This window comes from Felis catus, chromosome A1 (genome assembly GCF_018350175.1).
Source record: "Felis catus isolate Fca126 chromosome A1, F.catus_Fca126_mat1.0, whole genome shotgun sequence".
In the NCBI taxonomy this organism is placed as follows: Eukaryota; Metazoa; Chordata; class Mammalia; order Carnivora; family Felidae; genus Felis; species Felis catus.
The window spans coordinates 152,651,070-152,665,899 of NC_058368.1; the positions used below are offsets into that span (position 1 = coordinate 152,651,070).

The 14,830-nt window shown below is 40.0% G+C and overlaps 1 protein-coding gene across 9 annotated transcripts in view; it reads left to right on the plus strand.

Moving 5' to 3' along the window:
• Positions 1–14,830, plus strand: part of ADGRV1 (adhesion G protein-coupled receptor V1) — a 591,098-nt gene that overhangs the window by 18,298 nt on the left and 557,970 nt on the right. For 4 of the 9 annotated variants that reach the window (XM_045033565.1, XM_045033586.1, XM_045033589.1 and 1 more), the window contains exon 1: positions 10,651–10,816. The exons of 3 other annotated variants lie outside the window; for them this stretch is intronic. In XM_045033565.1, coding sequence (XP_044889500.1) covers positions 10,795–10,816 — 22 coding nt within the window. In that variant the 5' untranslated portion in view covers positions 10,651–10,794. Of the gene's footprint in view, positions 1–10,649; positions 10,817–10,838; positions 11,081–14,830 lie in introns of those variants that run through there. 2 more of the 9 variants (XM_045033591.1, XM_045033580.1) reach the window with 2 other exon arrangements.

Sequence of the window (14,830 nt, forward strand, 5' to 3'; positions counted from 1 at the left end):
TGTTTATTTTTGGAGAGAGAGAGAGAGAGAGAGAGAGAGAGAGAGAGAGAGCGCGCACATGGGTGGGGGGAGGGGCATAGAGAGAGGGAGACAGAATCTGAAGCAGGCTCCAGGCTCTCTGCTCTTGGTTCTAGGCTCTAGTCTCTAGTCTCTAGGCTCTAGTCTCTAGGCTCTCGGCTCTGAGCTGTCAGCACAGAGCCCCACACAGGGCTTGAACTCACAAACCCTGAGATTATGACCTGAGCCGAAGAGGATGCTTAACCGAATGAGCCACCCAGACATCCTGAAATCTTGGTATTTTTAAGTAGAAAAAGCCAATTTTAGAATTTTATATTTGATGAATGGAGAAAGTATTAGTCAATGGACATTATTAAATAGAAAGATTTAATAGATAACATGCTTATCCTGGTTCTTATTAATTATGCTTCAAGGTGGGATATATATAAATGGAATTTAAAGAATCTTAAATCAAAGATTTAAAGATTTTATATCAAAAGCATTACATCTCTCCTCTCTGCCCTCCTCCCTGACACCTCTCAGGGAATTAGCTATTTGAATTTAGCATTTGGTAAGTTTACCGCAGCCCACAGAATGTTTTTGGAAACTTTAAATTCTTCTTTCACGGTACTGTCAGACATGTAAATACAAGCTTATTACAAGATAATTATGCAAGTAGTGGAAACCTTACAATCTATCCTCACGTGCAGACAGAAATCATAATCTTGGCCCAACTAGAACTCAATGTTAGGAATGAAGGATTTGTTTGCCTCGCCTGCTCCCAAACCTCAAGTAATAAATCTCAAAAGCTTTAATATTGATTCAACAAAATGAATGGCTGAGTCATTTCAGAAGGACTCTGACAAGTGGACAAATGCTGCCATGGTGACATTTTGATATGCAGTGTGGTTACGGCGCTTTGCTGGTTTCCTCCCCCTGCCATTAAAACAAAATGACCAACCATGGGAAGTACCACACACAGCGGGCCTATCCCAGAGGCAACTAAGGAAAGAAAGATTTAATTAGCTGCTCTTAAAGGATTAAAGATTCCATATGCATTCATAGCTGACTTATGGAGAAATTCTTTTTAAAATAGGAGAAAAACTGTCTGACAAATATTTCTTGTTAAGAAATACAAACTATTACTAATCTAAAAAAGTCTCGGGTAGCATTTTTGGTGAATGTTTTATAAACAGATTTCTTGAGAAAGAAATATTTTTAACTTCGGAAGTTAAGAATTAAAATATTTCCCACTGGACATTAAATTGTACTAAATATATTCTTTGCTAAATAATGTAATAAAATATTGCATATGGCCATAATAAAAATAAGATACAATATCTGTAATAAAATACTATTATTGCATATGTTTACAATTTATAAAGAGATGGGACTATTTGTTACAAAGCAATATGTACACTTGGCTATTACTTGACCTTAATATTCATTTGATGGAGCTATTAACAATACATATGTATGGGTTTCCTTACTAGTATAAAAGAGATCTAGTTATGTTAAAGACAGATACAACCACATTATAGCATGAAGAGAAATGGTTTAAAAATTTTAATGGGAGGGGCGCCTGGGTGGCTCAGTCAGTTAAGCACCTGAGTTCAGCTCAGGTCATGATCTCACAGTCGGTGAATTCGCCTCCCCCGTTGGTCTCTGTGCTGACAGCTCAGAGCTTGGAGCCTGCTTCAGATTCTGTGTCTCCTTCTCTCTCTGCCCCTCCCCTGCTCATGCTCTGTCTCTCTCTGTCTCAAAAATAAATAAAAACATTTTTAAAAATTAAAAAAAAACTTAATGGGAAAAAACTTTAAAATATATAATTATAAATTTATAAATTAATTTATATATAATTACCACTGTGGTGATTATTGTTACTGTGGTGTTGTTGTTATTGGAATGGTTAACTTGGAAGAAAAACCTTCTCAACTGTACTATAATACAGCTAAAGGGAAATAATTTTTTTTTATTTTATTTCAATGTTTTTCAGCCAGTTATTAAAATCTTACTATGTACCAGAATTTACTATGTCATTCAATCTGTGCACAATTCTATTTAGTAGGTATCATAAGAATTTCCATTTTATAGACAAGGAAACTGAAGTATGAAAGAGTAATAAATTTATCTAAGTTTGCTCAATTTACCTACACTGTAGTATCTCTTTGGATCATCTGGGCCCAATCATAGGAAAATGCTTTCATTTCTGGTCTTCTACGGCTTTAGAAATAGAAAATGTGCTACTGATTTTACAAAATCTCAGATATGTTTTGTAAATAGACCTCTTCAGGGAAAGCATTTTTAATTTAGGAAGATAAAGATTTAAAAGATTTACAATAGAACATAAAAATTATACTTAATTCATCCTTTGCTTTTTACTTATTAATTTTAGAAAAATTAAATATTGAGATTATAGAGTTTTTTTTTTAAGTTCTTATTTATTATTTTGAGAGAGACAGAGACAGTGCAAGGGGGAAGGGAATCCCAAGCAGACTCCACACTGTCAGTTCAGGGTCCAATGTGGGGCTTGAACTCATGAAACCATGAGATCATGACCTGAGCAGAAACCAAGAGTCAGTTGCTTAACTGACTGAGCCATTCAGGCACCCCGAGATTATAGAGATTTCTAAAAGGGAGACATAACTAAGCACAAAAAATTAACATTTTTATTTAAAATATTAATTTCAGGGGCACCTGGGTGGCTCAGTTGGTTAAGTGTCCAACTTCAGCTTAGGTCATGATCTCGAGGTTCTCGAGTTCGAGCCCCATGTCGGGCTCTGTGCTGACAGCTCAGAGTCTGGAGCCTGCTTCGGATCCTGGGTCTCACTCTCTCTCTGCCCCTCCCCCACTCATGCTTTGTCTCTGTCTCTCAAAAATAAAAAATAAAAATGTTAAAAAAATAAAATATTAATTTCACACACAAGTAACAAATGATACAAAGGTTTTCATGTTGTTATTGGGTTTTGTTTTGTTGTCATCATATATCTGGTTTAAAATCCTAAAATGTCACCTCAACTTCTCTTGTCTGTGAGAGTCTGGCTTGACCCCTACCTTGTCAAAACCACAGTCTTAAGTTAAGGAGGAAGTACTCTTTTTACACTTCGTGTATGTAAGGACCGAGAAGCCTCTGACACAGAAGTTAGAGATTTCAAAACGGTCATGACACATTATAACAAATTGTTCACCTATAGATAACTCATAAGTAGTCTAGAAAAGGTCCAGGAAAATCAAAGGCTTTGGCAAGACAGTAAAATACGGAGACCAGGACTCCCGTGAGCTGTTCAGCCTGTTCCAGTTGGCTTATTGTACAGTTTTTTGGACCCCAGTGGTCAGCGGCCCCAACTTGCCAAACCAGAATCAACCAGGGCTTGACACGCTCCTCTTTCCTTCTGAGGATGTGAAATCACCTCCTGCTGGAGCTGTGTGCCAGTCCTTTCTGTGTGTGAGCCCATTCTCCTTTGTCCTGGCTCCTCCCTCAAACAACTGTAAATATGTCCGTTTTCCTGGAGCTTTAGTATCAGTTTTCAAACTGCAGAAGTTGGATACTGGAAGTCTTGCATGGATAGGAAGATGTGAAAAATGCCTCTCAGGTCAGGAGCCATGGGATTAAAACCTTCCAGTTCTTCTAGGCTTCCAATGTTAAGCTCTTTTCTGATATAAAATTTTTGTCATCTAGAAGCATTTCTCACTTTTCCAAGCCTCCCCCAGCTTTCAACCCCATCATAAAGTCTGTTTTTTTCATGGGGTCCTCATTGGTGGGAACAACTCCAGAGGCGTTCCACGAGTTGCACAACTCCTGCAGACCTGGAAAGAATGGCTCCAACCTGTAAGGATCCCAAACCCGAAAGAAACAAATCTCTTTCCACTAACTGCCCCAAAACTGCATTTTTCTGACTTTGATTTTAGACCCATAGCCAGGCTTTCATCCTTCTTGGAACATAAGTGTATTTTGAAGATTATCAATGGAAATCATATAGAAAAAAAAAGGTCTGTGATCAAATAAAACAGTGAGTTAAACAAATTTAAACTGGTTTATTTATGATAATACTCAGGTCTTTTACTATTTTATCGGGCTTAGTGATTTTCCAAGGAAACATCCCACATTTATGGTTTAATTGCTAAGAGTTTTGCCCTTTGCAAAGCTTGGCAAAATGAAACCCACAGTACATACTTTCAAAATGCCTATCTAACTAGTTGACTGGGGGGTTTAATTCAGTGTGGTTCAAACATGAGCTTAAAACATGGACATGAAAATATTATTGTCTCCAGTCTTTTCCCCATCTGTTCCAAGTCAAGTAAGTAATTCTTTTCCACCGTCTTGGGGGTGATTCCACAACTTCAATGTATGGCAATCTCAAATCATATCCAAAGCTTTCTCCTGCTCATTACCTGAAATGGGGTGGAGGCATGGTTAGTTGTTGACGTGTGCAGCGTGCACATGTGTGTGTGTGTGGGGGGGGGGGGTGATTCTAATTTTAGAATACCTCTCTTACCTCCTCCATTTCAAGGTTTAACTCTTCTGGGTCTCACTGGTTGTTTAGTGGTTAGGAATTGGCCGTCTTTCAGGGCTTAACTCTTCTAATACTGAGAGTTGAGAGGGAGAATAGAAGGACAATTATCTCTTTGACTGCTTATGGGCACAGTGCCCTTTTTTATGGTTGTAACTGATCTCTGGATAATGCAGATGAGCTATCCCCTGTGTGCCTGGCATGCTAACTTTCTCAAAGGCACATGAGTAAGTTCAGTGCATTCTGTGAGCCCTCCCCTTTGCATGATTCCTTGAAGTGGGTTCCTCCTTAACCACCTTTTTCAGCTACTACCTGGAAGTACACTACTTCTTGCTTCTGGAATCGTCTCACTGCATCGGCTATTCTCTAAGGTCAAGCATGAGCAATATTATGCTAGACTGCAGCTTTTATGGTATCACAATCTGTAGGAGATCTATACATTCTCATACAAAGGTGAGAGTGAGTCTGCTAACCTGCACTCTTTCTCTCTTGCCTAGCATCTTTCTTTCCCAGTTCTCCTTCCTCTTAGTGGTAGGGTCAGGGCAGACCAAAGAACCTATTGACCTGAACCAGTAGTCAACAGCAGGATAAGTTACCAGGCCTCCCTCTCCAGAGAGGAGCAGAGAGAAAAGCCAGACCCTCCCTTGTCTCATGGCTGATTTTAATTTCCCTCTGGGGTGAGGATGGAGGTAGGTGATTGTGCTATATTGTAATTTTACCTCTCAAAAAGCCCTGGTGGCAGAATCTGGTGTCGGTGTTTAGCAGCTTTCTGTAGAAGTCAGGTACTGGGGCTCCTGGGTGGCTCAGTCGGTTGTGTCCGACTCTTGGTTTCAGCTCAGGTCATGATCTTGAAGCTTGTGAGACTGAGCCCCATGTTGGGCTCTGGGCTGATAGCACAGAACCTGCTTAGGATTCTCTCTCCCTCTCTCTCTGTCTCTCTCTCTGCTCCTCCCCTGCTCATGTTCACTCTCTCTCTCTCTCTCTCTCTCTCTCTGTCTCAAAATAAATAAATAAACTAAAAAAAAAAAAAAAAGTCAGGTACTTATCTCTTTGGTCCTGGCTTGCACTAACTCACCAGTTCTAGGAGAGATGGCCCAATCAGTACGTTGATTTATAAAATTGTAAGATGTTCACAGCAAGTAAGCCAGAAGCCCCAGTTAGTACATATGTTGATAATAGTTGTTAGCTGCTTCTTTTTGTTTCTTTTTTTCTTTTCTTTCCTTTTTGTTGTTGTTTTCAAAGACGGTGAGAATGAGAAACTCTAGGCAAGACTGTTAAGGGTAAGGATTTTGGATTAGAGCATGCAAGAGCTTTAGCCAGAATCTTAATATACAGATGTTGTGAATTTCAGATTAAAATATTGATCGTAAGCTAGGCAGAGAAAAAAGAAACAGCACATTATAAAAATGAGGACTTAGGACATGGAACATTCCAGATTTCTTGCAAAGAATCAGGGCTAGAATACATACAACATGTCCTTGTGGAATAGGACAGCAAATTCAGCTAAGAAAGTTTCTGCATTTTGTCCATGTTCATATTCTGTGTGGCTAATAATGCTTCTGGCTAAATAGGCATTTATTTCAAATATGCACTGTAACAAGTAGGGTTATGGCAGAATCTGAAAAAGAGGAAAAACAAGGTCTGTCAGCTCAGAGGCTGTGTGCCTTTATGTATTAGCAAGCAAGAGATCAGTTAAATGAAAATCAGTTTGTAGTAGTGTTCAAATAGGTAGTAACACTAAAGGGTAGCCCTGTGTGAGACACTGTTCACAAGGAATCACTCAGACTTTCTGAGGCTTTTTATTTCCAAAAGGCCCAAGAATGTTTGTTTTTTTTTTCTGACCTAGAAATAGAATAACAGCTTCAAGTATGCTCAGTTATTAAATCGATTCTCGAATTCCCTTGTGGCAGGAATTATTCTCTTTGGCTCATTGTTTTAAATTTTCTTTAAAAGTGTATTTATTTATCTTGAGAGAGAGGAAGAGTGTGAGTCAGGGAGAGGAGAGGAGAGGAGAGGAGAGGAGAGGAGAGGAGAGGAGAGGAGAGGAGAGGAGAGAGAGAGAGAGAGAGAGAGAGAGAATCCCAAGCAGGCCCTGTGCTGTCATCACCATCACTCACAAATTTTAATTCTGGGTCTGACAGTGGGGCTTCCTCCTCACTTACCTGTCTAGTCACATCATTCATCCAACACATGTTTAATGAGCTACCCAGGATCTTTGTACCAGGATCTTTGTACCCAGGATCTTTGAGAACTTGGATTTAAGCTCTGTTTTTCCATTATGGAGTGCTAAGTTAATAAACACTACCTGTTACTGAGAACTTTGCTACATGTTGGTGTGCAAGGGAGGAGAGATGGGGCACTAGTAGCCTAGGCAGGTCTGATGGGACTGTGGAGAGAAAAAGGGGCCCAAGTCTGGCAAACTCTTGACAAGTCTTAATTTGTTCCCTGTCTGAGATCTGGAGCCCAAACAGAAGAAGCCTCTGGCAGACAGATTTGGGCACTCTTGAGATACCATTTTACGTCTACTTCTTTGGAATTTAGCAAACTGGAGACTGCCTAAACTTGGTTTTGTTCCTTTGATAAAATTCCCTTATGTGTGCCTAAACTTAGATATCTGAACTCAGAATGTCAAATATGAGAAATAGCTTTTTCAAGGAACTGCAAAGATCTTTGGAGATTTGTAAGGCTTACTGAGTATGCAGGGCTAACTAACTTGAAGAAGGAAGAACTGTGTGACATCAGTTCTTTCCTTATAGAGTTTAAGGAAACTAATTACTTTTTACTCCGTGAAATTTAGTTACTGAAAATTGATTTGATGGAGATTACTACAGGGAAAAATACACTCCATCAGTTCTGCATTGAAGCAGAATTAGGAATTAGGCCACCTTTGTCTTCAGAACTTTCAACTTTCAACACCTCAGCAACACCTGTCACCTCCCACGTCCACATGCCCAGGAATCTACTTCCTTTCTGTTTTCCTTAACAAAGTATGACTTGAAGCACAAAATCTCTCAATGCTGTAAATGATGGAAGACGTTTCCATCCGATTCAGTTGTATTTGTATTTTAATATAGGATTAGTCTTTTTTTTTTTTTACATTAAATTGTGAAGTACAGGGACATAGGCTTCGGCAATTTTTTTTTTATTTAAAAAAAATTTTAGTGTTTATTTTTTGAGGGGGAGAGAGAGAGAGCGCGCGAGCATGAGCATGGGAGGGGCAGAGAGAGATGGAGACACAGAATCCAAAACGGGCTCCAGGCCCTGAACTGTCAGCACAGAGCCCAACACGGAGCTCGAACCCACAAACTGCGAGATCATGATCTGAGCCAAAGTCAGACGCTTAACCGACCACCCAGGCACCCCAGGCTTTGGCAATCATTTTTATATGACAGCCTTCCAGGTTCTTCGCAGAACCCTATTCTATTGTATAGTCCTGCCTGCCCTCCCTTCTTCTCTTCCAGATGTATTGAATTTCTACTACTATGTTCTAGAGCCTATTCTACCTACTAGGTATAGAGTAGTGAATGAGAGAGACATAGAACCCCTCATGGAGCTTTTGTTCTTGTGGGTGGACAAAAACACCTAAATAAGCAAATACACTATTTTTTAGGGTAAATAATATAAAGAAAATAAAACAAGGTAATGGGTAAGAGTGCCTGTGGAAGTTGTCAGGGCAGATGCTTCTGAGGAAGGGACAGTTGAGCTACCCCTCAAATGAAGGATATGATAGAGATGGCAGCGATGTGAAGATCTCCGTCAACGTGTACCAGGCAGAGGGGAAAGTTGTGCCTAAGTTCTGAAGCAGGAATGATTTTGATGTGTTTGAGCCACAGAAAGAAGGTCAGTATTATAGGAGTACAGCGAAAAGAGGGAGAATGGTATAAGATGAGGCTAGAGAGGAAAGTGGGGGCAGAATCATATGGGCCTTTTAGTCCCTGTGAGGAGTTTGGATTGAAGTATGTTGAGCATCCATTGAAAACTTTCAGCATTCGATAGCATCTACACCACCTTGTCACATACTGGTGCTAAAAAAACCACTTCTTCTGTTTCCTGGAGTTTTATTTTTCAAGGCGAAGATCATCAGCTCTCTGGAGAAACTTTCACCATTCTGTATAATCTCTTCCTCTTGGAACATCTCTAGCACTTTCTGGGATGCTCATTTTTTGCCTGGCATCTTCTCCTATTTGGGTTCATTAAACTTTCACCCTAGAGAGTGCAAGTTCAGTGAACTTAGGGTTGTGTTTTAGGGATCATTGTTTTTCCCACAGTGTCTTCCAGTGTCTTCTGCTTCCTAAACACTCAGTAATAATTGTTAATGAATTACTTAGTTCCCTGAGGTAACTTTGAGAAAGAGAGTGGATGTAAGTTTTCATTTCAATCCATCACAGTGCCTAAGGTGGTATCCTACGCAGAGTGAAAATGCATGTTGAATAAGTCCGGTTGTGGAGAATGTGTTTAATCATGGGACTGGGTGAAACAATGATTAAGCCAGAGTAGTTTGATAGACACTGACTTTATCAGGGTCTTAATAAACTAAAGTAACATTTAGTCACAAATAAAGCTTTTAAGCACATGACTAAAATGATAAAACTGTGGGTTGAGTACAGAATATTGAATAATCTACAAGCTGTAAATTCATGGGGCATATTAATAGTGAACACACGTTTAAAACAATGTTAAGAGAACATTTTTCTAATATTACATTTTTCTGTTTCACATTATCACTGCATGGATAATTGATTCACTGTTTTGACTATAAGTTGTCTCCATGTTTCAGTTTCCTTACCATAGGTTATAGTAAGAAGATCAGTGTCGACTCTTTCACTATACCCCATGGATTTACAGTTTCTAGACCCAGATCCACCTTTGTAGTTGAGCATCATAGGAAAGCTATTCAATCACCTTGATCATTTAGGTTGCTCTTCTCACTACCTGTTCTTACGCTTTCAAGTGCAGTATTTGCGTTCCTACACAGTTTCTGTGTCAGAACCCTTTTGCCTGAATAATCTTTGCTTTAGTGCCCAGCTGTTTGTTGACTGTTGCAGCTGTGAGATGAGATGTTCAGCAACAACCCATAACAATTCTAAATCAGTACTGCTGGATAGCAGTTTGCAACTCAAAGTAACTATTCCTATTGAGATTCGTTACAAAGGGTACCCATATGCCCTGTATGTGGAATTAGGAGATGTAAGACCTAGTTCTCTTTCCGCCTTTAAGCTATTCAGTCAGCGTGTATTTTAATTTCTTTCGTCCATAAAATCAGCGGCGAGGTGGTGTTGGACTGCTAATTGCTAATCTTTAACCTCCTCCCTGATTTGAAACTTCTAAGAATGCTGCACGTACTTTAAAAATCTCTGGTGCAGATGGGCGTTTGCACGTGCTGATGGTATGGTCTGACCTTGGGAGCTTTACTTTTAAACCCTGGGAGTAATTGCCAACCTCCGTTGGGGTTTACCACGCGTGAGATGTAGCGTTGCAATTCACACACGATCTCATTCATCGAATCCCTCTAACAACTGTATGAGGTAGGAATTAACCCTCGTTTATAAATGAGGCAAATAATTTACCTAGATGTTGACCTTAGTCTCTGTTTATAAGTACATCTAAGTGTAGAGTGCTTATTTTTAATGTTTCATCAATTAATGCTCAAATTCTCATTTGAACATCTCAGGGGGTACTTCAGTCAAAGTTTAAATAAATAACGTCAGGAAAGGAACAGGAATCAGTAGTAAATGGGTTTTCTCCCCGGAAAGAAAACCGGGAATGGCTTACAGTGGAGTACCCAGGGCGGAGTGCCCACCAGTCTGGGGGTGGAGGGAGTCTTTGTGCCTAAGGGGACAAACTAGAAAGTTTAGTCTAGGGGTACAACTAGAAGGCGCGAACCGTGCACCCCGCTGTGCTGCACCAGCCGACTCCTTGGTTCCGGCGCGCAGGCAGGTCAGCTTAGGCGCCTCACTGCCGGAACAGACCATTAGGGATGGCCAAGGCAGGGTGTTCTCGACGCCGGAGCCCGGACCTGACTGCCCGCTGAGCAGATGAGGGCGCGCTGCCTTGGGCAGCCACCCCCGCTCCGCTGGTCAGGTGAGCGCAGCCCGGGGAGCCGCGAGTCCTATTGGAGCAGACCGAGGATGGAGGGGGAGGAGAAAGGGGGGAGGAGAATGGAGCCACCGTCCTGACCCCACAGCGGGAGTGAGAACTAGCAGCCCCGGCGAAGCCTGGGGACGCGAGCGAGAGGCAGAACGACGGTGTGCGAAAGGGACCGGCGGCGACCGCAGGGCGCGCGCGGATGTCGGTGTCCCCAGGGCTAGGTAGGCTGTGGTTGGGGGATGGTGCTGCGAACATCCCACTGCTGGAAGGGAACGCCGCGGCACGCGCGACACGCTGGGTCGCTGCTCCCGCACCTGTTGCCGGAGGTGGAGGCGTGGGCGCGAGAGGCAGGGCGCGCACCCGGCGCCGCGCGCTGCGGCTAATCCCGCAGAACCTCGGCGTCCGCTCTGCTCGGGCTGCGGCGGTGCAGGGAACCTGGCGTCCCTACCAGCCGCCCCTTCCCAAACTGTTTGATCTCAAAGAAGGTGAGATGTGGATGGGCAGATGGAAAAGTTTCTCTCTTTCTGCCTGTTTGAAACCCGAACCCCTAGCTTTAATTTTAAAAAATCCGCTTTGAAAGTAACAGACCGAGAACGGCGCGCCGTGATAATTAATAATCAATGGCAGTAATTAATGATGGGAACGTTGGAATAAACCTAAGGAGTCTTATGTTAAAAAATAACCACTAGGTCCCAGAACTTTCAGTGAGATATGTTGATTTCAGGGAGTTTGGAATTATCCTGGAGCCGTAGGATAATATATTTTTTAAAAAGCTTAGACTTTTTTAATGTCTTCAACTACTTTAAAATTGATTTTTTTTCTTAAAATTAAAACTAAGAAATTTTGCTAGTGTTCATGAGGGGCAAAAACTCATTTTAAGGTGCAATATTAACTTACTCGTTGTAACTCTTATTTTAAACCAGCTTTTAACATTTCATGAAATCCACAACCTTGGGAAATGTGTGTAATGTGTTTATATGTAGGCTGCAGACTCTTTTAGATATTACTCATATCACATCTTAAGAGGGCATAATTACCAACCATTAGGATAAAGCTCAAAAAAATATACCTTAGCATTATTTGAAAATTCCTCCTGAAGTTATTACCTTAAATTACTAAAGTGCTTTTTCCTCCCCTTTGTGTGTCATTTATCAAAACAGCTAGATAGAACCAAAAAAAAAAAAGTCACTAAAAAAAGATATTCTAGTCAAGATACACATGAACACCAACAGTTAATTTTTTGGTGAGTTACTACAGGGAGTGCCAAATACACTCTGAACTGTGATATAATACAATCTTTTAAATATATGCAATTAGATAGGAGTGTTGGCTTGCCTTTAATTTACAGTGACTTTAGACGTTCATCCATCCTTCTGGGCCTGAGTTTTCTTTATTTACAAAATAAATGAATTAGACCTGGTGATTGAAAAGAATTATTTCAGGCTAAAATGATGGGTCTCAAAATTATAAGTTTTTTTTCAACATTATAACTTTTAAAAAAAGTAGCCAACATGCATATGCTAAAAATAAATATGTTATTTTCATGATGAATCATGATGGCAGCCACCCCATACTGAATGTAATGTAATGTAATGAATTCTGAGAAGCCCTTTATATAGATGATTTAACACTCAGGACAACACCATAAATTAAATAGTATCATCCCAATGTACAGATAATGATACTAAGCCATGGAAAGTTTAAACTTCTTGCCAAAGTTCCCCAGTTAGAGCTGGATGAAGGATCTTTCCTGAATGCTCTAAGCATCTCTGCTATACTGCATGTGATGATTAAAAGCTGAAACCACCTATAAACATCAGCTCAGAAATAATCTTTGACTAAAATGTAAGTCCATAATGTGGTGAAGGTAAATTATGGAACAACACTGAATCTTGATATCTACAGAAATGGAAATAATGCATCAGTCAACATTTATTGTGTTTTAGTAAGAGCAATTATAGTTTTATATTGTATATATATCAAATATTGAATGCCAATTGCATTTATCATCAGAAAATGATAACATGAGTTGTATTTGGAACACAGATGCTTTCATGGTAATGAAAATAATGATTAGAAATAATATGGTAAGGTAAGTGTTAAAGTATTAAAGAGATCTTTCTACTTGCAGGTGCCCTTGGCCATGTTACACCCAGAGAAAAAGAGTATATACAGCCGAATGAGCTGTGGCTAAACTCTTGTGTTCATGTACCCACAATGAATGATAATAGCATGCTATATTTATTGAAAGTGCATTCCATGACAGGAATTCTAGGCCTTTAAAAAGAGAAGCTTTGTTATTTAATCATCAAATATTATTATCCTGATTTGCAGATGAAAGAACTGAGGCAGAAAGATCTGTGACCTGGGAGGACCCGCAAAGAAAATACATTGTCCTTAGATTAGGTGTATGGTCCTTTAATGGTAAGATAGTCATAGGCTGTGAATACACCATTGCAATCCTTAAGCACTGGGAGGACATTTGGAGCCAAACTGGATCAACCCCTTTATTTTATGTTTGGGGAAATTGAAACGTAGAAAAGTTGAGAGACTTAAAGTCACGTCTTCTCTTTTCCCATTTATGACTTTAGACACTTGGATATTCCCATAAACTGATAAGTGAGAAGCATGATAAATAAGTATATAACTTAGTGATTATGTGTTTGATTTATTGACAGGCAACCAAATACTGCCTCATGCTTTATGTGTGTGTGTGTGTGTGTGTGTGTGTGTGTGTGTGTGTATGTGTCTGTTCCACTGGTTTAATATTTCTGTCCTACTGAAAATTTCAAGTTTGCCCAATTAGGGTAGTAAATCTTTGAGGCCAGTGACTATATTATATATTTTTCTAGTATCTCTTAGAGTTTAGCCAAGTGGTTAATATATTGAATTTCTTATAGGCTTTGTTACCTATTTACCTGTGATAGCTCATTGTCTTATACACCACGTCCAGAAATCTGTGCAGTACAAGCAGTGTGCTGTTACTACTTTTACTTTACATAGAGGGCAACCAGATAATTTACAGATGCTTTTAAAGCATATTGAGCTCCTTAGATGATGATTGCTTAATTTGATCATAAAATGTGGTATGTTACCACAGAGAGGTTTGGATGGGCATTTCCTTGATTTTGTGGGAAAAGTCAAACAGCTTAGTATTACATGCAGTTGAGTGTACATCTCTCTCTCTCTCTCTTTGACTTGGAAATAATGTCTTTTTTCTGATTGTAAAGATAATAGAGAATCATGTAGGAGATTCAAACAGTACAGAAAAAAGAAAAATCACCCAGAACTCCACCGTCCGAGGATTTTGGTGAACATACAGCCAGAAAGCTGTTTTTTTCCCCCATAACTCCTGTTGAATTATTTATTGGAACTGTTTACGATTTAAAGCTCTACTTAGTCCTAGTACTCTACCACCCCCGGGCAGCTCAGACTTTAAGTAAAGATACTTATTGAGAAGTGATAAAAAGACTGTCTCATTCAGAATGAAGTAGTACAGAAAGTTGTTTTCTCCATGCATGCATGCATGCCTGTTTTTCTCCCTTCACAAAGCAGGACTCGGAGGACAGGAGGCATCTTTGCATGTATGGAGGGTTCCCCAATGTGTCAGGATGTCAGGCCACACAAGAGGCCATAGCACCCGAGCTCTGTTGCCCTGATAGAGGTGTGGTAGAGGAGGAGAAGGGTGGAGCTGGGACACAGGAGGCTGGGGTAATACAAAAGCTATGTTTTCTGATTCCACTGTGACACATTATACACTTTAAAATGTACCAGACCAAGTCCCTCCCCTAGCTGCTGGGCAGGTGGTCATGGGGCCCTTTCTGATGCAGTCAGGCGTAAGGCTGGCTATACCTCAGAATGAGGGCAGGATGCTGATAGGACATTTCTCATTCATTTATTCAGCATTCTGAAAAACCCGAATAGACTCTTTTTCATATAAAGGGGGAAAACTGACTGTTGGAATAATTCTCCATAAATGAGTTTTGAACTAATACAAAATTATTAGGTATAAAGGGAGACTGGGGGTCTCTTTGAGTTTTGCTATGATAGCTATTTTTATATGCATTTGAGTATAATTACATTAAGAATACTCACGTTTTAAAGATTATATTATTTGATGACTTTAATTTATATGTTTATTTGTTATTCAAAATTCCTTTTCCCTGGGCACATTTTCTTGATTTGTGCTATATATGTGAGCATCGAACTCTTTCATGCCTTACTTTATTAGGGGC